The sequence below is a fragment of the Pectinophora gossypiella genome, chromosome 1 (assembly GCF_024362695.1).
Source record: "Pectinophora gossypiella chromosome 1, ilPecGoss1.1, whole genome shotgun sequence".
Taxonomy (NCBI): domain Eukaryota; kingdom Metazoa; phylum Arthropoda; class Insecta; order Lepidoptera; family Gelechiidae; genus Pectinophora; species Pectinophora gossypiella.
In genome coordinates, this window is record NC_065404.1 from 16,159,113 (window position 1) to 16,185,772 (window position 26,660).

The window sequence follows — 26,660 nt, forward strand, 5'->3', positions numbered from 1 at the left end:
TCCTCTTTTAAAAGTGATGTTACTACACCAGAGAACAAAAAGTCCTTAAGCAATTACCAAGTAAAATCATCAAGCGCGGAGCGAGAAAAGCTTATGAATTTAGGCGATGAACAAGAGAAAAGAGTCGCTCTAAGCGATATAGCAGAAAGAGTATCCTTGACTATGGAGCATGAAAAGCCAGTTCATTCGAAGACGAAACATAATATTTTAACAGAACATAAAACAGCTGACATGTTGCCTCCTGGGGAAGTAAGTAAAGAACATAGAGGCGATCAACCAAGTACCAGTATAGAAAAACGCCCACGAACTGGTTTAGCTTTTGATAAATCAGTCAAGACTAAAGCCGAGTCTGATGAGGATGCAGTTGACACAGAAGCTTCTTCTCACATGAGAGCAAAAACAACGAGAGCTCAATCTATATGGGGCGTGGAAGACTTCATCATGGAGGACGAAGATGAAGATGAAAATAATAAAAAGAAAGATGACAAAAAATTCACAGACAAATTCCTGAATAAAGATGATAACGTCCAAAAGAAAGTTGACAAAAAATTCACAGACATTTTCCTAAATAAAGATGACAACGTTCAAAAGAAAGCTGACAAAAAATTCACAGACATTTTCCATAAGAAAGATGGTAAAAAACTGACAGACTTTTTCCGTAAAGATGATAAAGGTCAAAAAGATGACAAGGTTGAAAAAGATGACGACATGGATAAGGGCGAAAAAGATGATAACAAGGATGATAAGGGTGAAAAAGATAACAAGGGTCAAAAAGATGTCAAAAAATTTACAGACATTTTCCGGAAGAAAAAATAACGAGCAATTAAAAAGGCAAATAATTTAATAGGTAGGTACCTAAGTATGTAAAGTGTATGGTTGTTAGTGTGTGAGTGTGTTATTAATTTAGCTTTTTATTTATTTTATTAAACGGTTTATTAAAAACCTGTCTTATTCTTGCTCTATAAAGAACAGGGATTGCGAGAAAAGCGGGTTTGCTCGCTTTACCGTTTATTACACAGTGTAATTTACACTTGCCAATCCATCCGGCCCGATGCCTCGACTCGCAGGCTATGGCGAAATCGTAGCCCCGCTCACCGTAACACGATCCTGACGCCCGAGCCTGTGACCTTGACGCATGGGACTGGCAACTGTGAAAAGTGTTCTTATTTGAAACTAGAAATAAATTATCACGCCAAACCCGCTCGTCCCGCTGCGCTGGTCTTATACGCATTAGCCCCCGCGGCACAGCGCCGCGCAGCGCGTGATCCAAATCATATCGACAGCAATAGACGCGAGAAATACTATCTATATACGATGATGTGCCGTTCCCGAGAATGTTCCCAAAGTGGGAATGTTCCCAAAGTGGGAATGTTCCCGTTGTAAAAATTCTTTAATAGTAAGGACACTTGCAAAAGAAAAGCATTATTTTTCCTTTGTTTCCCTAGGCACTACCAGTCGATTCTTATCTGCCTAAAGGTTAATAAAGCACTTTTTACGTAAGTTTTGTGCCTTTTTACTGTCGGGAACGTGCCCAAAGTGGGAACATTCCCGAGAACGGCACATCACTGTCTATAAACCACGGAGATAAACGTTGCACGGCTATTTCTAATCAAATTGTGGCTGTAAGGATTCTAGAGCTTGTGCCTTAAAAATAAAATGAATGAATAAGTACAAACAAAACATTCATTCGATCATTCATTCACTTATTACGGCTATCTGTCATATTATTGCAGTGAGAGGGAAACGCAGTCCACAAATTAATTATTAGGAATGGGACTCCGGTGATGTGATATAATTTAAAAGAAAGACGAGAAGCAGCATTTCCCCATATAGCTACATTATTAGTTGGATTTGACAAAAGTGACGATTGTTCAGTTAAATTTTGATTACTTGTATACTGAATCACAAGCATTTCTCACGATGGATAACCAACTAAAACAGTTCAACGCAATAGGATCTGAGGAAAACTGGCGAACGCAGAGTTTTCGCCAAACTGTAATTGCCAAAATGTAAGTAATTTCCAACACAACATAAGCTCACAATGTATCTAAACTATATATAAAACTATATATCCAATTGAGATAGTCAGAGGTACAATACATTCATCGCAAGATCAACTAAATAAAGTACCCATGCTTCGTCTAAGCATAAGCTTATACATATATGAGTTTGAAAAATTATATCACGTGGGTAGCAATAAGCTCGCTCCCTATTACATGGGTCTTAAACGTAGGAGGAGTAAGTACTTATTATACAGTTGTACTAAGTACTACCTTTATAAGAATATCTAGGGCCCTGTGTGGAAGTTTTTCTTGCAGCTACTTTTCCTTGGCTATACGGGTTGTGAGAAGCTGTAGTGGTTTTTGGTGCATGATGTGATGTTCAACAAAACATATATTTAATTTATGTAAAAATTTAAGAATCAAAGAATAGAATAGTTTTTCTTCAAAGTGTAACTATGGTACTAAATGACTAAAGATGTTTTTAAGTTTATACCTATTTCTTCTGGGGTACAGGCATAATGTTATGTTTTGTTACATTAGTCATTAATTACATATATTATTATTACATTCATATATTAAAAAAGTTATGTGATATTTCAGTGAAGAGGTAATGCAGCGCTCGGGGATGCAAGTGGCTCGGAACAGCACCGAGATGGAGAACCATGTCTTCATCAAGGCTAAGAACCGCGAGGAGTATATGAACATGGTTGCGAAACTGATCCTCCATTTAAGGGAGATGTGTATGTATTCAAATTTCTTTTATGCACCTACCATAGCAACAAGCAAGAAAAACACTAATCCTAGTGTACTAATTCTGTTACCAGTTTTTCTTGTAACACACAACATGGAACATACATACATAAATTACATTTATTACATGCAACTTATATGTAGCTGTCGAGGAGTCGGTGTGTATACTATACACCTCTGCCTACCCCTTCGGCATACAGGCGTGATGCTATGTTATGTCGTATGTAACACAATTGATAATATTGTTTTTTTCAAATTCCAGCACAACCGAAACAAAACCAGGGTGCACCAAACATGCAGGGTCCCAACCAGAACCAACAGGGCCCAAACCAACAGGTCCAAAATCAACCAGGCCCTCAACAATCGGGGCCCAACAGCCAGAGTGGTCTAGCCCCAGACCCTATTAATGCACTACAAAACCTGGCTTCTCAAGGATCAAGGAATCAAATGATGAACATGGGTCCACAAGGACAGATGCAGCAAATGGGCCCAAATCCTGGCATGGGTTTACAAGCCCAAATGGGCCAACAGGGGCCTATTGTCTCCCAGGGGCCTCAAGCTCAAACAGCTACTAATCTCCTGCAGACATTGAATCAGAGGCCACAACTGAACATGCAACTGCCAAATAAACTTGGAGGTGGTATGGGGATGGTACCGAATCAAGGACAAATGGGCAACAATATGGTTGGTCAGATGGGTGGTATGAACCCAATGGGTAGTCAGTTGCAAAATCAGTTAGGGGGCCCGATGCAGGCTCAGATGATGCCAAACATGTCCATGCAAAACCCTATGCAGGTGCCAATGAGCGGGTCTAACTCCATGGGTGGTCAGATGCAGTGTAACCAAGTTGGCATGGGGGGACAAATGGCGCCTAATCAGATGCAAGGACAAATGGGGCCTGGACAAATGGGTGAGTGGTCTCGCTTTTATTTTTATATATTCCACTAAAAGAAACAAATATTTAATTCTGTCACTGCTCATTAAAGGATAATGGTCATGCATTTATGATTTTTAAGTAAGTCTTATTAACACATGTATTAATGTCTGCAGGCATGGGCAACAGCCAGATGATGAACATGCTGCACATGCAAGGCCGCGTGGGCGGGGCCGGCAAGGAGGGCCCGCTGATGGGCGGGGGGTACCCAGCGCGCGCGCCGCCGCCCTTCCTGAGGCAGAGCCCCTCGCCGTCAGCGCCCTCGCCCATGGGAGGGCCTAGTCCTGTGTCCATGGGTAAGTGTCTAACCCAATTATATTACATAATACTACGTGATAAAGACATATTTATTTAGCCAGCAAACGTAAACGATGTCGCGTTTTGTGTGACGCGGCCAAAGCGATATATGGACGCGATATTATATAACACTACCAGTCTTATGACAAAACGAACACTAAAAATAATAATACCAGGTTTGAAAAAGTACTAACTGACAAGTCATAATGAATCAGCGACACTACTGAATCCAGGACCTCCTAATCGTAAGCTGAACGCTCAACTACTAGACCACGGTGGCCATTGTCAAAGATCTTGCTCTTCTATCGTGTGGGTTGTGAGGTGGATTACCGACCTCATCAACCCTGGTGTCAGTGTTATTATTGCCAAAGGCTCCTGACATAGCTCATGTAACGTCATACTTACATCAATAAGTAGTGGCGTATTGCGAAGCACGGAACTCGGATCGTCTTACTTTCAGACAATCGGGTGATCAGCTTCGGGTTGTCAAAGATAATAATAGTAATGTATGTGCGCAGGCGTGATGGGCGGCGCGATGTCGTCGCCGATGTCGGGGCTGGGCGGGCTGTGCGGCGCCGCCGGCTCGCCCTCGCCCTCCGCGCCGCCGCACCTGCAGCACCACGCGCCGCATGCGCAGAGGTAACGCCTACCATACCGACCATAGGGTGTGACTGGCTCAAACAAAATTACAAAATTCGAATCTAGAAATTAGAGCCCGTCTAAAATGATTAAAAGATAGTCCCAATTTTTTCTTCTTCATATATGGTCACGAGCATTATGTATACACTTTGGTACCAGGGCACATTAAGTTTTTTGACAAATTGAACTGTAAGTCTCACTAAATATCAAATATGTTAGTGCGACAGAGTCCTAAAGTGGGTACATTATATTGCTCATGACAGTAAACTGCTTCATACATATATGTCCCATTGCTGGGCACTGGCCTCCTTCAATCAACCATAGGGGGTGTGAGCATACTCCACTTTAACTTATACAAACATTTGAATTAGGAATTGTAGAACAATGAGTATGTCTTTTGCAAAATGTTTTATTTTATTTTTAATTTTTTTTTTGCGGATGAACCATGACGTTTGACGTTACATAAAAAGAATCTGGTTAAACAGTTGTAAACGAGCTGATTGATTTCAAGGAGGAAATATGTATTTCGTCACGGTCCACTTAGGACTGTTCCCCTTCATACCAGTTTTATATCTAATCATCTGAATAACGGCTAAACCTGCACAGGAATCATTCTATATCTTGCAAAGGCTTTTGATACTGTTTCAATTCCAATCCTCTTCGAAAAGCTATACTTTCTGAGTGTGAGGGAAACTCCACATGAATCTTCAAAGAGCCAGCGCCCTGAACGAAATTTTATTAAATTAGACTCGAGGTATAGTGAGCCCAATGCTATAAAATTTGGAGTATCACAGGGGTTAATCTTGGGACCTATCTTATTTCTACTACTTAATTATGATATTCATGCATATTCTGTACCAGAGCGGACCATTTTAGGAAATTACAATAATGTACTAATTCTGTCTCTATCTCTATTCATCCCAGAGGTGTAAACATGGGTATGGTGGCGTCTCCATCGTCGTCTCTGAACACCCCGGTGGGGACTAGTGTGGCGTCGCCCAGTGGGGAGGAAGCAGCTTACAGGGAGAAGGTCCGGCAGCTGTCCAAGTATATAGAGCCGCTGCGACGGATGGTCCACCGGATGGTCAGCGAGGGGGAAAGTGAGTTCATGATTTGTTATTTCAATAACATACATACATGCAAGCACACACACACATACACGCTTTTTCGCACGCAAAACACTATAGTGCTCTACTTTACGCTTTGAAATCCTATACTAATAGGTCGCTCGAGGTTGACGAATAAGAGACGAAGGTTTTGCTACTCCAAATCGTCACCGTCTAGGACGTATTGAGTAGGGTTTACGTGTGTTTATCGCTTGGAAATCCTAGGTCGGTTCGTCTTGGCCGGCGGGGACATATTGAACTAGCATTTCGAAATACGCGTCCGGCTGCTATCCTAGTATATAAAAGCGCTACCACCGCTGAGCACGTGGTAATCATTTATGATCCAAACATATGAATTCGAAAAGAAATTCGACAATCAATGGTTTAGGCCTGTGCTGGTTTACAACCGGCGACTTCAAAGTGAGAAGCAACTGGGCTGGTCTACTACGGCTTATAGCATCTATCTTACCATAAGAAATAGAAAGAGTACAATAGTCGACTCGTTACCTCCATCCGCTCGCAGCAACACGAACTTGATTTCTTTTGCGCGAACTTGTTTGAAATGATAATAACATGAAAAATCTCCATATTTTCAGACGTGGAGAAGCTGACAAAGATGAAGAACCTACTAGATATCCTGTCTAACCCTAACAAGCGGATCACTTTAGAGACGCTTATCAAATGCGAGGTGGTGCTTGAGAAGTTGGACTTCAAACGGAGCGAGGGCGTCGGCCTTGGGTTACCCAACACTGGAAAGGTAAAATAATATTATTGTCTTGTCTAGAGTTCATTTCTACACTCATCGTGTGGGTGAAATCAAAACCCGACTTCATCAACCCTGGTGTCAGTACTCTTGAGCCACCAAAGGCCTCTGACATGTCTCATGCAACGACTTACTTAAGTTAATAGTAGCACCGACCGACTGCTAATCTGCCCTCCGAAGCACGGATCATCTTACTTCTAGAATCAAGTGATCAGCCTGCAATGTCCTAACCAAACTAGTGACCATAAAGTGATTTTTGTGGTAATTCCTCATCGGGTTCAGATCCCGAGACCTCCAGACGCTCAACCACTGGTCCACAGAGGCCAGGGCTAACATACATACATAATCGTAATATTTGATGGACATAGCCATATTGATCACAAGACCACTTGCAGCCACTGTTGACACGAAGTCCTAAGATGGATGTGATGAACCTTACGGTGGCAAGGGGTCAGCTTATCGATATCGTCCATAATTGGGTCGTATATTAGGTTCAAGATAAATTATGAAATTCTGATTACTAAATAAAGACATCTAAAACTAACGAAAAACATTTTCTTTTGTCTATTTAACTTATTTATGAATTTTATACAAGAAAACGTAATATGCAAAATATGGATAAATATCTGAAATAAATATTTCATTCATTCATTCATTCATTCATTCATTCATTCAATAATAAGTCTGATATTTTATCCCATTTTGACGTTTAGTAAAATGTAACTGGTTTGACTAGTTGGAAACTAGCCTACTGTCCACGGTGTTAGAAATGAAATTCAACAATAAAGGTTTTATCGCCCAAATTGTACTGTTTTCATGTGTTATGCCTGATTGTTGAAATTTTAGTTCTGTGCAATAAAGTATATTTGATTTGATTTGATTTTACAATAAATGTGAGCATCTCATGTTTTGCCGCAATTTGGCATGCAAAAATGACACAATTCCTCTGTCGGATTTTACAACATGCCCGTTAAGACAAGCAACTGAACGTGTTTTATGTTTTTTTCGCTCCCATTCCAGCGAAACCAGGACTAATTTGCTGGAACATTCGTGCTTTGTGCGTGTAATTTTGACGTTATAAAAACTGATTTGGCTAGTTTGAAAACAAAGGTCTAAAAACGTCACACATTTGCAATTCATCTAAAAAGCAATATTGCTATTTGAGATTTGTTTGCATTGCGCACTTATTTTTAGATGCGCAAGTGTCATTGTAATTTTGTTTTATGAATTGCTTCGATGTGGCCTTTTTAACCTCGCAGTAGGGCATGCGCAACGTGATAAAATGTTGTCACGGTAATTTTATCGATTTTACGATATAATTATGTCGTTTTGTCTATCGGTGTAATCATGTCGTGTCAACAAACTTATCGATTTCGACGAAATTTATTGAGTCCATCGATAATTTTGTCACGTTGCGCATGCTAGCCCTACAGGAGTGTTAAGGCGCTTCGTAACCGAATTGGAAGCTGTCGGATATCCGAAATGAAAAACTATAAAGTATGATTTCCCCAGGAACAAATCTTCAATCCCCTTTTGGAGGTGGTCAACAACTGTTTACAGTCACCACTGGCCAACCACACTCTAAAACGGACATTTGGTGCAACCCTGGATTCATTGAACGGCCCTGAAATCAAGTAAGTAATGAATTTGTAGCTTGTGGTCCCGCGTTGAGTGAGACGCTTGACTTTCATTGTGAGGTTGCAAGTTCAAATCCCGGCACTGGCCTAAACCAATGGTTTTCAGTTTTCAAATTCATGTTTGGACAATAAATAATTATCACGAGCTCAGCGGTAAAGGAAAATTTCCTAGTAATGTGTTTCGGAGGTATATGACCTAACCTGTATTGGGCTGGCTTTCCCTTCGCTGGTTGGAAGGTCAGACAGGCAGTCAGGTGGCGGTTAGGTGCTTACCCAACCTGAAGATTTGACAGATTATTTACAGACGCGACTGCCTGATACGAAAAGTCTCCCTAGCGCTTGCTAGGGAGACTATTCTATTCTATTCAGATAATGGTCCGGAGTTGAGTGAATTTACAGAACTTTTCTAAGTTATCATGGGTCTGGAACTCTGGAATTCTCAGTTGAAACAAAAAAACATCGTGATTTTCCACAAATTCGGGGTCTTCTTCTATCGTTTGGGTTGATGTGGATTAACAACCTCAGCAACCCTGGTGTCAGGGTTATTGTTGAGCTGCCAAAGGCCTCTGACATGACTCACGTAACGACCACGTACTTACGTCAGTAAGTAGTAAGCCGAGGTTGATACACTTTATTTTTCCAGGAATCTACCGCCTCCAGCGAAGGTACCGAAGCTAGAAGAGCCTGCTATGGAAATACCTGATGTCCTACAGGGAGAAATAGCCAGACTAGACTCCAGATTTAAGGTAAGGATAATAATCATACCCCGGACACTTCATACAAACAACCTTGTTTTACATAGACACCACACATTGACGCTATGACGATATTCAATAAGAGTTCTTTGTTGGCACTATATTTTTTTCTATTAAAGGTCACCAACAGAGTTAACAACAAGTCTTTTACAATAAAGATCTTCATAAAATGACATAGTAATTGTTACCCCAATTATAGGTGACAACGGCATGCAATGGACTTACAGGAAAGATAAACTAGCCTAAATCTAATTGTACAAAAGAAAAGCAAAAAAATAAGATGTAAATTGTAAATTTTACGGCACTATAAGGTATACCTCGGTACTTCTGTATAAACCTGAGCTAACCTTAAAGAGTTGATCAAGCTTCTAAATGTACAAAACTGCAAAATTATATTTGATACCCGTCTAGTAGGTTTGCACCTGCGGACTTTCGGAGGTGCAATACCATCGAACGGATACAGCATTTGTGCAGGTGTTGGCTTAAGAGAACCAGTTATGATCCTGCACGTTTCGGTAAGTGCTGTGTGTGCTGAGCGACTTCGCACCGGGCTGGCATACTCGCCAGTTGAGAAGGCGATGATGTCGGTTTTGATATGAGTCATGCCGGTCCCCGGCAGGTGTCGCTGGAGACGATGCAGCTGTCGGGCGGCGCGGGCGCCATCTCGCTGGTGGCGCAGCTGGACGACGCGCGGCTGCCGTGCGTGCCGTGCGTGCACGTGGCCGTGCCGCGCGCCTACCCCGCGGCCGCGCCGGCGCGCCTGCGCACGCGCCACGCCAAGCCCGACGCGCCCGACTCCTTCCTGGCGCGCGTGGAGCGCGCCATGGACGCCAGGTGCGCCAGGTGCGTACGTCTTGTGCACCGAAGGCATACAGCCCAACCCGCAGTGCAGCGTCGTACCTGTTGCTCCGAATAAAACCCTTCGACATGTTGCTAAATGGACTGTATTGCATTAACTAGGAAATGGTGCTAATTCCTGTAAATATCATCTAATTTTATTTTAAATTATGTCTGTCATTTTCTTATCCGCCGAAAAGTAAAAGTAAAGTATCTCTAAAAAGCCAGTCATAAAATGTAGCTCGGCACCCGATACATATTAGTGCTGGACAGCGAATGTTCGTTCTGTACGTAGTATTATTCTTTATTCTACGAGACTAATCTTATTACCATTTCTTCTTACATATAACGTCTTTCTTCACAGATTACCAAAAAGCTGCTCGGTTGGCCAACTCCTGGACGCGTGGGAGATGAGCGTGCGGCAAGCTTGCGCGCCCAACCCTATGGCGTACTCCCCAGTGCCAGCCCTGGGACTGTAAGGTAACATGTCACTACTATGAACCGAGAGACACCAGCGCTCTTAGGCATTGAATAAAGAATATACTACGAAACTATCAGATATGCGATATCGGGTATGAACAAAAAACAGTAAAAACAGTTTCGGATACTTTTGGATAGGACGAAGTCACAGACACGTTATGACAGGTTTATGTTTCTGCGCGACCGAACCGACACCGCATCCTCGGCGTTGTTTATTTTTTCTATTGCTTCGTAACTACTTGGTCATTTTGAGGTTACAGTGCGATGTAACATAACATAATGCGTATATATTTTATTATATACAGGGTGTTAGTGACATCGTAACGAAAACTTTGAGGGGTGATTCAGGCCATGATTCTGAGTTGATATCAATTCCGTCGTCGTTTTTCTGGTGTCCAATCCATCCCTCAAAGTTTTCCGTTATGATGTCACCAACACCCTGTATAGTCTTAAGTCTACACTAGAACAGTACCGTTTTATATTTTTATGATATGACTCATAAATCATGGTATAAAAAAACTAGGTATGTTCAATCCTATGAAAAGCCGCCATTGCTAGCCGTTTGATGACGTAAGTGTTACCACTGTGTATTAGTGCTGCAAAGAACTTTAGGCTTTTAGCCCTTATTTTAAGACTAGACTGTTAAATAAAAAGCTTAGTAGGCTAAAAACCTATAAAGCCATTTAGTACTTGCGGCTAGGCTAGGGTTAAGCCTATTCAAGCCTATTGGTTATAAGCCTAAAGGCCTTAAAAAGGCCTAACCTTGTTTAAGACTAATTTAATAAAATAAGACGCTCAAAAAGCCTATGAAGCTCTTAGACCTTAAGGTTATTTAGGCTATACATACAGTCCCTTTCTCAAGTAAAAAAAAGTAAAAGTGTGGGTGGGTACAACAAACTTTAAAAACATATATACCTACACAAACACTGTGAAAAATTGATTTATTGTTAGATGCACAACTAGCTAACTAACTATGAATATTGAAAATAACTTCTTACTATCAATTAGTATGGAAATAGTCTAATAATTATAGTAATACGTAACAGCACGTCCCGTCAGCCCCATACAAATTACTTACGCCAGAAGAACCGATTTTTAAGGCCAATATCATGTGTGAATTTTATGTAGCTCCAATAATATTATATACATACGTATCGAATTGATAACTCCCTTTTTTGAAATCGGTAAAAAGGCTTTTACTAAAAAATGATAATAAAGACTCCAGTCCCAAAAAGCCTACTACTTTAAAAAAAAGCTATAGGCTTTTTAAAAGCCTACTACATTAAAAAGGCTATAGGCTTTTTTAAAGCCTACTACTTTAAAAATGGCTAAAAGTTTTTTAAAATGACGAAGCTTTTAAAGCCCTATTTTACTGGTCTAGTCCCAAAAAGGACTCGGTAGGCTGAAATTTAGGGCTAAAAGCCTAAAGTCCTTTGCAGCACTACTGTGTATGGTATGGTATTCATATGGTATCTCCAACATTCCAAGGACGTAAATTTTATAATTGAAAATTAGGTAAATTACTGGCTAATGTATTTAATTACTATTACTTGTCACATATATAAAAATCATTAAAACTTCTTCTTCTTGTCGTTTCGATGGCATTAGATTTCTTCAGCCCAGTATTCCGCCACTCGAACAGCATCCTCGGTGGCACTCATCAGTCCCTCTCGCGTGCAGGTATCAGGGCACGCGGGGCAAGTTATCAGATGAGCCATAGTCTGTGGCGTAACACCACACACGCAGCTCAGATCCGACCCGATGAGAAAACCCCACCTGGACAGGTTATCTTTACTTCGGCCAACCTGTGTGCGGAGTCTATTTAAAGATTTCCAGGTCGGCCTGGTCAGCTCATAACCCGGTGGAAGGTTCTCCGAGAGGGGGACAAATGGAGTAGGTAGCGTCGCCGTCCTGCGCCAAAGACTGCATCTGGCTTGGGAAGCCTCACACTCAGCCGGTTCGACAGCCTTAAATCATTAAAACTGTAAGTAAATCTTTTACTAAAAGTTCAAAATTGCCTTGCAAAGTAAATTAAAAATTGGTCGTGGGTTTATTTTTTACGAAATGGCAACCCAGGGCGAGATGACATCAGCTGGGCTAATCTTGAAATGTGGAGCTGTCACTTTTGAGCATACCTGGTTTTGTTATACCACGTCAGAAATAAAGTCGATACTATTTTACTTTTGTTTCTTAAAACTATCCGAAAATATTCCGAAATTATTTAACATTAGTATCCAAATCTGATAAAAAAATATTCCTAAAACCGTATATGAAACTGAAACCGAAACTTTGTTTCCGTTTCATTCATATCCGTAACACACGTGCATACGCACTAGTTGAATTAGTAAGAAAAAATCGTGTAAAGTGCGACTAACTGTAGCTACTCTATACAAGGATATGAAGCAATAAAATACGTTTAAAAACGCGCAAGAGATATTCTACAAATAGATAAAGTATAGTCACTTCATTATTCAAGAGAAAATTTAAATCGAATAAAATTCTAAATCTATGTAACTGTAGATTTGTTGGTATAAAGTAATATTAGTACTCAATATTCTGAATAGATGGCGCAGGTTTAAAGGAAGATACATAGATCGAAAGAATTTCGCATGGACAGAAGGAGGGTGGTGTAATAGTTTAACACGCTCGTCCCGGCTTGACAAGAGCTGGGAGTACAAGTCCCGTCCGAGTCAGAAAAAAAAATCCGTTTTTGTTGTAATTTTAAGTAAAAATCAAATATGATTTTTTTCTCGGCTGCAACTAATGTGTATGAAGTAAGTTTTGTTCCGCATGAAATAGTATAATAATGGTGCCGATTCCAGTAGACACCTCCTAATTAAAACACATAATAACGGGTTCTTAACGCGTTCAAAATAGGGATATGAGACTCCCGATATTTCGACACTGTTGCAAGTGCCATGATCACGGGATGACTGATGAGATTGGAGTGGAGTAGGTAGATCCATAATTTTCTACGGGCATCTCATCAGTCATCCCGTGATCATGGCACTTGCAACAGTGTCGAAATATCGGGAGTCTCATATCCCTATTTTAAACGCGGTAAGAACCCGTTATTATGTGTTTTAATTATGATAATAACCGCGTAAACTTAAGACACCTCCTAATTTAAAAATAAAAATTAGTTCGGCAAATATGAAAATGACAGCTATAACTAAAAATAAGTTATACCTGTCACTTTCTTATTCGCCGAAAAGGAAAGGGACGCCTTCCAAGTCGGTTTTTTTTTTGTTTGTTTTATTAATAAGAATTTTAATGAAATCCAAGGACTTCGATTTTAAATTGCTTATTCAGACTACTATGATATTAATTGTTTTTACATACTTATATTTTAGATTATTAAACATGAATAGCAATTTTTCCTAAAATAATATTTAATAAGTTATTTAATAATAGGAATAAGTTTTAATGTAATTATCGTATCTGTATGTGAGGGATCTTCTGGTAATGTATTAGCAATATTCTCCTTTATATCGAGGTAACTAGTATGCGCATATCATGTGTTTCGCATATTGCCCAGTAGGGCTAGCAATATCGGTTTTAAATAATTTGTATAATGAACACTGGCATACTATAAACAAATAGACTCACAATCGCTAAGGTATTTTCTAAAAAAATGTTGTAAATACGTATACATTAAGTTATGTAGATAGTATAAGGTCGTTTCCTCAAATTAAGATGTTGTGGTTGTTAAAATAGAGAGAAATGTCGGCTATACAGGGTGTTAGTGACAATGGATGATTCAGACCATGATTCTGAGATGATATCAAGTTAAATTTTCCGTCGCAAAAGTATAGAATAGAAAATAATTTAAAAAACACATTTTTTTTATGAATTTTCCGGTATTTTACGGTGTCACTAACACCATGTACTTGTATGGGATATAAGTGACATCGTAACTAATACTGAGCGGGATGGTTCTGACCATGTTTGTTTCTGAGTTGATATCAAGTGGAATTTTCCACCGCAAAAGTGTAGAATTGAAAATAATTTAAAAAACTGAAAAAATATGAATTTTGCAACAGAAAATTCCACTTGATATTAACTTAGAATCATGGTCTGAATCATCCCCCTGAGTATTCGTTACGATGTCACTAACATCCTGTATAGTGTCGTAATTACGCCGATTGCGACTAAATCCGATTTTGACACGCCGTCGCTTAGTGACAAGATGCGTCACGGATACTTTTTCACAGAGATCTGTAGTCTATTTGTTTATATACGAGGTCAATGATTATGAATGAAAAAAATAAATAAAAAAGCAACATTTCTTTACAGATGTGATAATTAACTGTGATAAGTTTTTTAAATGAATATTGCTAAATGATATCAAGGTATACAAACAAAATAGAATTAGTATAGTCTTCGATGACATGCGAGCGATTGGGTTGGGTTACGATTAGGGACATATTTCTATAAAAACAATTGATCATACTTTATTAAAACACATAATAACGGGTTCTTACCGCGTTTAAATCAGGGATATGAGACTCCCGATATTCCGACACTGTTGCAAGTGCCATGATCACGGGTGACTGATGAGATTGGAGTGGAGTAGGTAGGTCCATAATTTTCTACGGGCAGACATATCTGTCTACCCTCTTTCTTTGCCGCTTGTTAATTATAGAAATAGAAAAATATTTATTTAAAAAAAAAGAGATTTACAAAAGTAATCTGTTACAAAAAAACTGGTTTTATGAGGTAGTTTCAGAAAATCTACATATAGACAGATAAAACAGCGGACCCTGCACTAAGCTTGTTTTGATCATACGTTTTTTTGAAAAAAAAAAACTAATTTCACGCCCACACAAACACACCCTCACACGTATGCGTGACATGCGAACATGCGTGACAGTATTGTCACGAGCATTAATATGTATTACTTTGGTACCATGTCACATTAACTTTTTTGACAAATTGAACTGTAAGTCTTACTAAATGTCAAATTATGTTAGTGCGACAGAGTCCTAAAGTGGGTATATGATATAGGTCATGGCTGTACACACACATACTCACGTTAATAGCCACATGCATGCACAACGATTCATGTAAGATAAAGAATTATGTCAAACAATAAAAAAACATGTATTGTGTAACTCAACCCACAGCTCAGATGAGATATATTTTACAAGCAAAAAATAACTAAATATGTAATGATATCTAGATAAATAATTTATCAAACGAAATGATGTAGTAAATGGGTGAATACCAAAATGTGTCAAGTTTGGTGGCGAACTGTCATAATTATAATTTTTTCGTGAAAAATTGGGAATTGAAAAATTCCTTTTTCATGTCGGAACCGAGGATCCTTTTGGATCTTTTTCATGTCGGAACCCAATTTTTCACGAAAAAATAATATGAAATTTCGCCACCAAACTTGAAATTTCGAGATTCACCCAAATGATTGGACTGATTTGTTTTGTACCGGGATCAATAAGCTACTATAAGCAGGGGTCCCCTCAATTTTGTATTGACTTGAATGTTGTACCGTGAATGTGTTACGAAGTAATTGTTAATTGAAAGTAAATAGAATGGTATTCATAGAAAATCGTTGTTTTATTCCTATTCCGTTGATTTATAACATCATCATTATCAGCCGTACGATGCCCACTGCTGGACATAGGCCTCCCCCAAGAATCTCACGACAATCGGTCCTGCGCTGCCCGCATCCAGCGGCTTCCCGCGACCTTCACCAGATCGTCGGTCCACCTTGTAGCTGGCCTACCCACTGAGCGTCGTCCGACACGTGGTCGCCATTCGAGAACCTTTCCGCCCCAGCGGCCAACGGTTCTCACCGTTATAAGATAGGTTAATCATGACGAGATAATTGATAATAAGTTAGTTAATAACTTAATTATCGAGTTAGTAACGTATTACTTTTTTTTATTACAAAAAGAAATTAAGGTCGTTAATTAATTGAGGTTTTTTTAGCAATGTTATCCCCTTATTTGCCAGTGTGCGTTCAACAATAATATAAATACACTTGTAATTGTATCTAACTAAACCCCCTTGTGATATTTCTTGAATTTCTCTGCCCCCCCAATGAGTCTCACGAAAATGGCGGACGATCCCAAAGGACAAATAAAAAACGAAATATCCAATATCATATAACTTTAATACATACAATTATAGTTACAATTTCACAATTCATATTTGGACAGAGCTTATCATTATTGTATATTATTAAGCTATTGCTATACCTATGGTTTTATTATATGTAAATAGAAGTATTTATCCCTTAATACTTACTTTCAAAGATCAATGTGCCAATAATTTTAACATCTAACGTAAATAAAAGTTTAGTATTAACTTATATTCAAAGAAAAGTTTTGTTACGAGGATATTACGGCGTTTAGTTAAAGTTTTACCAGACCAAGTGATCGATCGACGTCTACCGAAGTTGCTCGTCTGGTCTAGTTGCTTTAAGCCGTTGGTCCCCAAAACACCTTCACCAATCCGCACTGGAACAGCGTGGTGGAGTATGCTCCATACCAGCTCCGGGTGACTGAGGGGAGGCCTGTGCCCAGTAGTGGCACGTATATAGGCTGTTTATGTTATATTCTGATAAGTACCTACTTCACGTAAAATATGCATTCAAAGTATAATATTATATTATAGGTATTTTAAATAGTATTATAATTAATCTTACAGGCTGATCACCTGATTGTCCAAAAAGTAAAAAGATCTGTGCTTCGGAAGGCACGTTAAGCCGTTGGTCTCGGTTATTACTTACTGATGTAAGTACGTAGTCGTTATATGAGTCATGTCAGGGACCTTTGGCGGCTCAATAGTAACCCTGACACCAGGGTTGATGAGGTTGGTACTCCACCTCACAACCCACACGATAGAAGAAGAAGAATCTTAACTTACCTACATCTTAGGCAGCCTATATTACATTATAATTTACATACACACATACAGGATGTTAGTGACATCGTAACGAAACAAGCTCATGATTCTCAGTTAATATCAAGTGGAATTATCCATCGCAAAATTTATGTTTTGTCTCTTTTTTAATTATTTTCATTTCTTTTTATGATGATTCATTTCTGAAAATTTTAGTTACTTACTTTTGCGACGGAAAATTCCACTAGATGTCAACTTAGAATCATTGTCTGAATCATCCCTCAAGGTTTTCGTTACGGCGTCACTAACACCCTGTACAAACTTACACTTATTCACATCATCGTCAAGTCTGTGGCCTTAACGAAGCTCTTGGAAGATCTCAAGCCTGATCTGCGCATTGCCCAGTATAATCCATCGTCTTAGAAAGGTCCATCGTCTTAGAAAAACAAACCCTCAGTAAGTTTTTCTACGTCTCCGGGAAGAAAGTAGCTGAACGTTTTAAATGTTTCTTGCTCCCAAATTCAACATAGAAGTATGTAAATTTAAATAGTGTGATGTTCTTAAAGAGCTCCACGTTTGATGCAGCCGCAGCAGACCAGAACCGCGGCGCTTGACGTAGATACAATATTACGTTACGTCTAACCGATTAGACAACTAGTTGTCTTTTGACAACTGGTTGCACAACTAGTTGTCCTTTGACAACTGTTCGGCAACCAGTTTACCTTTGGCAACTGTTTAGACAACTAGTTGTCTTCCGACAACTGTTTAGACAACTGGTTGTCTTCTGACAACTTACAGTTCTGTATCTCCCAGTTACTTCCGTGTAGAGCTTCCACCTACAAAGAGAACTGGTAGAGCTGCGAGCGTGTCCGCGCGGCCCGCGTGCAGGCGGCGGCCCGCTGCGTGGCGCCGCAGCACGACCAGTGCCGCGCGCCCGGCCAGCCCGCACGCCCGTGCCCGCAGCCTGGTGGGCAGAGGTTTGTTAACTCGCTACGGTTAAATTTCCTACAGATGAAGAAGCACCCACACCTCACCGAACTTGAACCGTATCGCCGTCTATTGTACAGAGTCACACCGACACCGATCACACCCTATACATATCAATGTACTCACCCTTGTAACCTCCCCCCATAGAGGCGCCGCACCCGCAAGTAGCATCTCTTCTCCCCCCCGATGAGCAGAACGCGCAGCAGTGGAATTGTCCCGTATGAGCCTTCGATACTCTCGCGGCGCACGGGAATGGACTACCCTTGAGAATTTAATAAAAACATAGGTAAGAACATCATGCCTGTATGTATATGCAGGGGTGTAGGTATAGCATATCGTAGCGTTAACGGCCTCCGTGGTCCAGTGGTTGAGCAACGCTCACGATCCGCAGGTCCCGGGTTCGAATCCCGGTGGGGACAAATCACTTTGTGATCCCTAGTTTGGTTAGGACATTACAGGCTGATCACCTGATTGTCCAAAAGCCGTTGGTCCTAGTCACTGCTTACTGATGTAAGTAACTATGTCAGGGCCTTCGGCGGATCTCTGACACCAGGATTGAAGTGGTTGGATATCCACCTCACAACCCACACGATAGAAGAAGACTATAAGGGGACGATAGTAGAATGTGAATGACAAAAGCAGCTCACTTTAATAGGTTTGTTGTTGAGCGTAATAGCCAGTAGGTATGCCCCGGGGGCGGGCGCCGAAAACACCACGGAGTAGGAGCCGTCTCCCCGGTCCTTCACCGCCGCCAGAGCAGGCCGCGCGCTCGAGTCGCGCCGCCTGAAGTACCCTACAACCTGCGTAATACATCCTCGTGTTATCAATACTACACGGCTTTCATGGTCCAGCAGTTGAGCATTGGGCTCACGATCCGGAGGTCTCAGGTTCGAACCCCCGCGGAGACGTACATAGATAAACTCGTATTTCCCACCGGGGTAAGCAGAGGCTATGGAATTACATTTATTTCGATCCTGATACACTTCTCTTGCTTCCTCCACATTCATCAATCGTTTCATACACGCACGCCGGTTCAGAGTAGACAAGAGACATGATGTGATGTGATGTCCGTGGGGACATGATGACAAAAATCACTTTGTGATAATTTGGTTAGGACATTGCAGGCTGATCACTCGATTTCGATTGTCCAAAAGTACGACGATTCGAGCTTTGGAGGGCAGTTGAAGCCATTGGTCCCGGTTACCACTTACGGATGTAAATTCTGGTCATTACGTGAGCCATATCAAGAGCCGTGTAGTGTCTGTGTAAAACGAGGTGTTTTGTTTGAAGCGTCCGGGTCGTGATCATGTCTAAATCTTCTAATAATATCTTCCAGATGTAGCGCATAAACACATAAAAGGATCTTTACCAGGAGTGGGATTTAGGTGACACAAAAAGGGTTTGGCAAAGGCGTCTAAAGACCTTACAAATACAACTCGCATACGTGTAAAGAAGAATTCAGTTGCTTACCTGCTCACCGCCACACCAAATACGCTCACCATTGCTGTCTCTCAATTCAAATATCGCTTCGTGTGGACAATCCACTCGCAGATCTTGAAGACCTACAAAAGATAAAAGAATTCTTCACCTCCATCAACAGAAAAAAAAGTAAGTGTAGAATAAAGGGTTTGTAGAGTGCCTGAGATGGATCCTAAGATTTTTCTTCAGCAATGTGTTCAGGGTGTTTAGAGAGTTAAAATACTAGAAGTCCCCACGTCTAGGGGGCTAGCCGAAGTGGGGGGGAGTAATTCTAGGGAGTGCAATTCTTTGCTGTCTTCTGTATTTCCGAATACATATAACCCGGGTGCTTTCAGCCTTGAAAGCCGGGTTAGGGCAGAGTGCACAGGCACCTTCTGGGCGAGCTCGCTCCATCTTAAGCCTCTTCAATGCCTTCGGGCAAGTCTGGGGCCAAGAGCAAACCCATCAAAGGAAAAAAAAACACCAAAACACCTAAGAACCCACACGATAGAAGAAGAATAAAACATGTACCTTCAACATTAAGAACGCATTTCTCAGAATCAGCTGCCCTGGTCAGCAACCTCCCGAAAAGCGTGGAATCACTGGCTAGCGGCGCAGCAGGGGCGAAGCGCATGTCGCAGCGAGGGGGCTCCGCTAACGTCTGCAGTTCTGTGAGTCGCTCGAGACGGCGGAGCACCGATCCAGACAGGGACAGCAGCTCGTCTTCCTTCGCTTCTGACAGCAGCTGTGGCAATAAAACCTTTAAGATATTGTTCATTTCTTGAATTACAAAAACAAGCATCATCAAAATACTATAATCCACCTGGGCATCTATCTACAAATACATTGTCTTTGAAGTGAATGCCTTCAATCCAATGCTCTCCGCTTTCCTCATTTTTCCAACACAAGAGGTACAAGGAGGGTAAGAGTAAGGTGAGTAGGGTGAGGGAGAGAGAGAGAGGGGGAGTAGGAGGGGAGGTAGGAGTAATCGCCGAATCAAATCTATTCAATACAATCCTCTCAGAAGACGCCCTGAGCTGAGGTTCGCACCCAACTTAAAGTTTATACCGGAGCTCGCAGTCGTTAATATATGCCTTTTGAAGCAAACCTACAAAGTCACGACAAAAAAGACATGAAAAAATTTAAATCCTACCTCCTCAGCGAACCTGACAGCATCTCTAGCCTGTTGCGCGCGGTCCTCCAACTCACGGTTCTGGTCTTCCACCTTGTGCTGGTAGCGAGCCCTGGCCCTGGAAGCAGCAGTGCAGAGCGCCCGGCCGTGGGCTTCCACCGCGCGCCGGTACTGCTCTGCCCAGGTTTGGACCTCTGTCTCTACGCGGGCTGCTTGCGTCTGTGGATAAGCGGCTCACGGTTAGAAGAGAAAGTCTCTTTTGTTGCCAGACTTAGTGCGCCTTCAGTATTTGTCTACGGATATAGCATTGTCCGTAGCCAGCATCAAGTCCTCCCGCGTGCAAGACAAGAAGGACAAGACATGAGATGTCCATAGTCCATGTCCATGAGGAACCGTTCCAGAAGAGAAAGACAGAATAAAGAATAATAATTACTACTTACATGTAGAACGGCAACTCTTCGCCCCGCACCAATTCGTATCGCACACTGAACTCACCCCCTCTGAGTCTTACTTTAGTGTAAATGGACGTAAGCCGCTAAGTAGTAAGGGGGAACGCGAATGTACTTTCTGTCTCACTCGCAGGCTTTAAGGCGGCATATGGCAAGAACAAGGTTTCTCTATGGAGTATACACGGTGTGACAAGCATTGACCGCAATTTAAGCACCTCTGCCTCTGCGCTGTGCGGCATAACTTCGCTAAACTCTGTTCCTTATTGCTTTGCAACAGAATACAACAAAGGACTCTAATCAACTTACATCAGTCTCCATAGCGACCACATTCAGGTTCCTAGCGGCACGCTCCACGTTCTCTGGCACGTGTTTGGCTCGTTCACACGCGTCCCGGAGGAGTCTAGCACGTTCGGCTGCCGCGCGTGACGCGTTGGCGAGTGCGTGCCCTGAGTGGGCTATCAGGCAGCAATCGCGGCATACCACCTGGAAACGAAGGTCACTTCACTAGACAGACAGTTCACTTACGCTTGTAGAACAGATTGGGGTAGAAGAGTCAAAGTTTTCAGACAACTTGGAACCATTTGTACTGAAGTTCTAAGATGGATAACGTCACCTAACTGTATGATGGGTTCGCGTCCAACTGGGCACCCTCGGGCCTGTTGTCTTACATTTCGTACCGAGTGAGATTGGTTAATGCCATTTGCGGTAAATCTACAATGGCCCCGATTCCTGCAGACACCTAATTTTACTTTAAGTTATACCTGTCATGTTCTTACCCGCCGCGAAAGGGATGGATGATTGACAGCTCTTAATTTTAGGAAGAATGAGTAAATTAATGAAAAACCCGGGCGAATCAAAAACGTATCTCGCTGGTATGCAAACCGTTTGACGTATGCTGTCAACATAATTCTGTCGGGTTATTGGCCAATATAAATTTTTAGTCGGTTGTTTTAGTTTTGTGCTTAAAATTGACGTGTGTTCCATAAATTTTATGCTTGTCGATTACCCGTCCCTTTCCTTTTCGGCGGATAAGAAAATGACAGATATAACTTAAAATAAAATTAGATGGTGTTTACAGGAATTAGCACCATTAAGTCACGTAAAAAAAATGTTTATGTGACATGCTAGGGATCATAAGCTGCTGACTTATCATGACAGCAACTTCTCTCGTCAATTTAGTGACTTCCTGTCTGGCTTGAGCCGAGTTTCTGGCCATTACCCTACGGAGGTCACTATTATGCCTAATTTATCTCTATTTTCTTGTTTCCAATCTTTTTTTGTTTTCTTTTTGTGAGGAAATCCTCGTTCCCGAGAAATGCGTTTAATAGATGTGTGACCTAAACTGTATTGGGTTGGTTTACCCTTCGGGTTGGAAGGTCTGACGGGCAAGCGCTTCTGTAAAAAACTGGACCTATCAAATTTTAATCTTCAGGATAGGTAACCCCGAAAAAACGGTAAATCGCGGGGACGATGATTAAAATATTTATTTTACCTGTTGACAAGTAGCACAGTAGACGCTCAGCTCGGCTTTAGGATGCTGAGAGCAGAACCTAGCTGGCACCAAGTCTAATGGTCGTAACGAGTGGCGCGCCGTAGCCTTCTGCCTGCCGTGGGCTTCTCCGCATGACGTGCACACGCTCACCAGGCATTGGCTGCAGCGGCTTTCAGCCTGTAGGTGGAAAAAGTTTAGCCCTCGTGATTTTCATTAAGACACTGATTTGTGGCTACACTTATCTTACAAAATATCAGTCCAGTAATTTCAAAGACCACATGGATGCCTATAATTTCATTGGCCCTGTTAAATATTTTTGCTACCTTAAAGTAGCAGCCATTATTGAGTTTTTATAAATCCTTGTATTTCGAAGCTCATCTAATATAATTGTCGAAATAATATTTAATCGCTGCCAAGTAATTATTTGTAACAAAACAATTACTCGCTCTTTAAGTTTTTAGTCGCCTCGAAAATAATAAGCCATAAAAAGTGTAAGAGTGTGTGAGCGAGGGGGGTGTGTGTGAGAGTGTGTGTTGTGTAAGTGTGGAGTGTGTAAGTGTGTGTGTATGTAATGTTATAAAGTTTAATTAATTTAAATGTAAATTGTTACTGGCAATAAATTTATTTTATTCTTATTCTTAACTAACCCTAAATACTTACCTACTATAAGCATTAGTAAGTATTTGACAAAGAATAATGAAAAGTTCCAAAAATAGTTCATAATCTAATGAGCCACGTCGACAAAGTCAAGTTAAATGACGCGGCGCATAACGAATGTGGAATTCGTAAAATTGTGTAGTTTGAAGATGCGTTGCGCGTGAGTTGCTGCGCATGTGGTGTAGGGAACTCTGTTCTCAGAATACATTGATTTCTAAGACTTCATTCTACTTTGTTAGTGGATTATGAGTAGTTACTTCCCTAGGCGGATATCATTAAAACCACTTTGTGTTCCTAAGTTTGGTCAGGTTAGTAAGATAATCCGTGCTTTGGAGCGTTAACACTTTCAAGGACAGAACGTCTAATGACTTAGACGTTCCTAGGAAATTCCGATTCCAAGGTGTCATACTACCTATTATGAACCATCACAAGTATCACAATTATTACGTCAAGATATCATTTTATTTTTTTATTTATTTATTAGGCACATCAACAGTACAAACACACAACAATTAATAAAACTTTCTTAAGGCTAGTACTAGTGTTTGCACCAATTACAGACGTGCACAACTTATGTAATTAACATGTACCTATGTAGAATTTGTTTAAAAAAATAATAATAAAAAAATAACGGAATAACAAAAGGTATGAATAGTTACAGGCAGGCAACACTACAACAACAACAAAAAAAAAGAATAGGTACAAGAAAAAAAAATCTGTTAAACTAACGGTCATGACTAGATGATTGCACAATAAGTTTCTTGAATTTAGGCAAACTGTTATGAAATATGTCAAGATCATACTCCTTCCAACATTGGTTATACGTTCTGAGCAGTCTTGGGAGAAAATGTTTACTGGCAAGATTAGTCCTACACCACGGCACCCTGAATGTGTCCGTATATCATAAAATCTCTCGTGGTGAAACAAAAACATTGGAAAGTTGGCATGTTGCCAAACTTTGCGTAATATTGCGGGCGCGAATGGGTTTGTGACTGTGACACATTTACACTGATTTCCCACGGCCCAATTTTGTAGTCCAGTCATAAAATGATAGAACAGTAATCGACTGAAGATGATTGGACATTTAATTGGTCCTCGTTACTATTCTTCCGGAGGAGCTCGATGGCGCAGCGGTAAACGCGCTCGGTCTGCGATTGTTGAAGTTAAGCAACTTTCGCAAAGGCCGGTCATAGGATGGATGACCACAAAAAAGTTTTCATCTCGAGCTCCTTCGTGCTTCGGAAGGCACGTGAAGCCGTTGGTCCCGGCTGCATTAGCAGTCGTTAATAACCCATCAATCCGCACTGGGCCCGCGTGATGGTATAAGGCCCGATCTCCCTATCCATCCATAGGGAAGGCCCGTGCCCCAGCAGTGGGGACGTTAATGGGCTAATCATGACTATTCTTCCATGATGTTTTTAATCAATTCTTCTATCGTGTGGGTTGTGCGATTGTTGGTCATCCTTGGTACCAGGGTTACTATTGAGCCGCCAAAGGCACCTACATTGCTCATTTAACGACTACGTACGTATGGTAAGTTTTTATTTTTTGCCGCAGATGTCATTAACTACTTGGCCGGACAAATGGGGAGCGCTGAAAGCTCTCACCCGGTACAACGTTTTAGACAACAGGCCTGAGGGTGCCCAGAAAAAAAACTTTAGTAAGTAATAGTAGCCGGAACCCTGACATCAGGGTTGACGAGGTTGGTAACCCACCTCACAACCCACACGATAGAAGAAGCAGCTTTTGTCGAATGTACCTTATTATCACAGTTACACAGGTCACACAACACGGCGTGGTCCTGACTTGCTGCCACCATCTTCCTGAGCAACACGTAGTTGAGGGGCAGCGCTGATATGCCCCCCAAAGGGAGAATGGTCTCGTACCCGCATGTGGGGCAGAGGAGGAACTGCACGGACTTGCCCGAAATCTAGAAACAGATGTATTGAACCATGTAATAATGTGCTACATAGACATACACAAAAACTGTTTTTTTTCTGACGTAGCAATCCTCGTTAGGGACGGTACTGAAGAGTATTGGCGCCCGAAGGAATAGAATAGAATAATGTTTATTTATCAAAAAACTTAAACATGTATACATTACTGGCGGACCCCGCACTAGGGAAACCCTGTATCGCGGAGGTCCTGAACATTTGTTATTACCAAACACTTTTAAATAAACCGGCGAGCTAGCCTTTCATAACAGTACTATTATAACATATTAATGTACAATTTAGAATAAACAAAAGTAAGTAATAGAAAACAGTAAAAAAGTTATATGGCACATTTGACGACAAAGAAGAAGATGAAAATGCAATAAAAAAAGAACTGAAAACTTAAAAATAAAAAGGACCTCGTAATATACGATCCCGACCTGATTACTCAATCAGCCAATATTAGCCAATCAGCTCGCAAAAACATCCCTTCAACCGGATCTGCATGACAACCGCGCCGCGCCCGGCGCTAATTACATTGAGCACTTCGACCAATAGCCAGACCCGGCTGGACCCCGATATCGACCCGCCAGTGTGGTCGACGATTCAGCGTTTATGGCTATCGGCCCGCTAGGGTCGATTATTTCTCTTAGACTACGCCTTGAGCCGAGGTTCGCGCCGAACTGGACCCTTAATCCAGTTGTCTTAAATGTTCATCTTACTATCGGGCAAACAAGTGATTCAGCCTGCGACGGCATAACCAAATTGAATTCATGGGACTGTCTAACCACACCCCAGACACTGTAAACAAAATCTCATTCTTAATGTTTTAAGCTTGCCTTAATGCCTTAGCACCGCGCAGAGGAGAAAATGCCTGAACATGCCTCGCAATGTTTGTGAACATCTCCATAACGTTACCCAGTCTTAACAGGGTCCGCTTACCTAACCTGAAGATTTGACAGGTCCGGTTTATCAAATAAACTTGCTTTATACAAGTCAGTCGATTACATAAGATTACTAATAAATCTTTTAAGGGGCAATGTATACGTTTTTACAATAAGATTCCCATTGACATTCAGAATTTGCCTTTCAACTGCTTTAAGACAGTAGTTAAACAAAAACTTTCCAAAAAAGGTTATTATAAAGTTAGTGCTTATTTAGAAGATATGAATGCATGGGATTAACTGTCTGAGAACTGATATTAGGCAGCTAAATTACTCAATTGTATATCAATATTTTATGTATATTTTTATTTTTTTAACACGTTCTCTGCCGCGTAGGTCATCGGTGACCTCAACTGAACTAGATCGAGACGCCGCGTAGGGCATCAGTGACCTCACGGTAGGACTAAGTTTGAAACTGATTTGTGAGCCGTAGGCCATGTTTACTGAACATTTCTCTATAGCAGGTGACCGGAATGGCGCTGTAGACCAGTCCTTTAGTATGGTATTTGAGTAATCGTAAAGATGAAAATTATATGGGTGAA

General features: G+C 41.1%; 2 protein-coding genes across 3 annotated transcripts in view; one reads left to right on the top strand and one right to left on the bottom strand.

The window, feature by feature from the left end:
* The first annotated feature begins 1,715 nt into the window (after positions 1 to 1,715).
* On the top strand, positions 1,716 to 15,767 carry LOC126370224 (mediator of RNA polymerase II transcription subunit 15). Its single transcript, XM_050015025.1, has 12 exons — positions 1,716 to 2,009; positions 2,604 to 2,743; positions 3,016 to 3,663; positions 3,804 to 3,983; positions 4,503 to 4,623; positions 5,548 to 5,723; positions 6,326 to 6,486; positions 8,005 to 8,126; positions 8,773 to 8,875; positions 9,504 to 9,727; positions 10,086 to 10,201; positions 12,766 to 15,767. Exons 1-11 carry the CDS (start codon positions 1,921 to 1,923, stop codon positions 10,198 to 10,200), a joined length of 2,079 nt encoding a protein of 692 aa, XP_049870982.1. The 5' UTR covers positions 1,716 to 1,920; the 3' UTR covers position 10,201; positions 12,766 to 15,767.
* A 548-nt stretch (positions 15,768 to 16,315) lies between these two features.
* Positions 16,316 to 26,660, bottom strand: part of LOC126370251 (tripartite motif-containing protein 45) — a 28,788-nt gene continuing 18,443 nt past the window's right edge. Inside the window, exons 4-13 of one of the 2 annotated variants that reach the window (XM_050015079.1) lie at positions 25,000 to 25,170; positions 22,584 to 22,760; positions 21,398 to 21,574; positions 20,664 to 20,861; positions 20,042 to 20,255; positions 19,523 to 19,614; positions 18,700 to 18,852; positions 18,179 to 18,314; positions 17,862 to 18,029; positions 16,316 to 16,764 (exon numbers count right to left, since the gene is read on the bottom strand). In XM_050015079.1, the coding sequence (XP_049871036.1) occupies positions 17,902 to 18,029; positions 18,179 to 18,314; positions 18,700 to 18,852; positions 19,523 to 19,614; positions 20,042 to 20,255; positions 20,664 to 20,861; positions 21,398 to 21,574; positions 22,584 to 22,760; positions 25,000 to 25,170 (1,446 nt within the window). In that variant the 3' untranslated portion in view covers positions 16,316 to 16,764; positions 17,862 to 17,901. The remainder of the gene's footprint in view (positions 16,765 to 17,861; positions 18,030 to 18,178; positions 18,315 to 18,699; positions 18,853 to 19,522; positions 19,615 to 20,041; positions 20,256 to 20,663; positions 20,862 to 21,397; positions 21,575 to 22,583; positions 22,761 to 24,999; positions 25,171 to 26,660) is intronic. The other variant, XM_050015071.1, reaches the window with a different exon arrangement.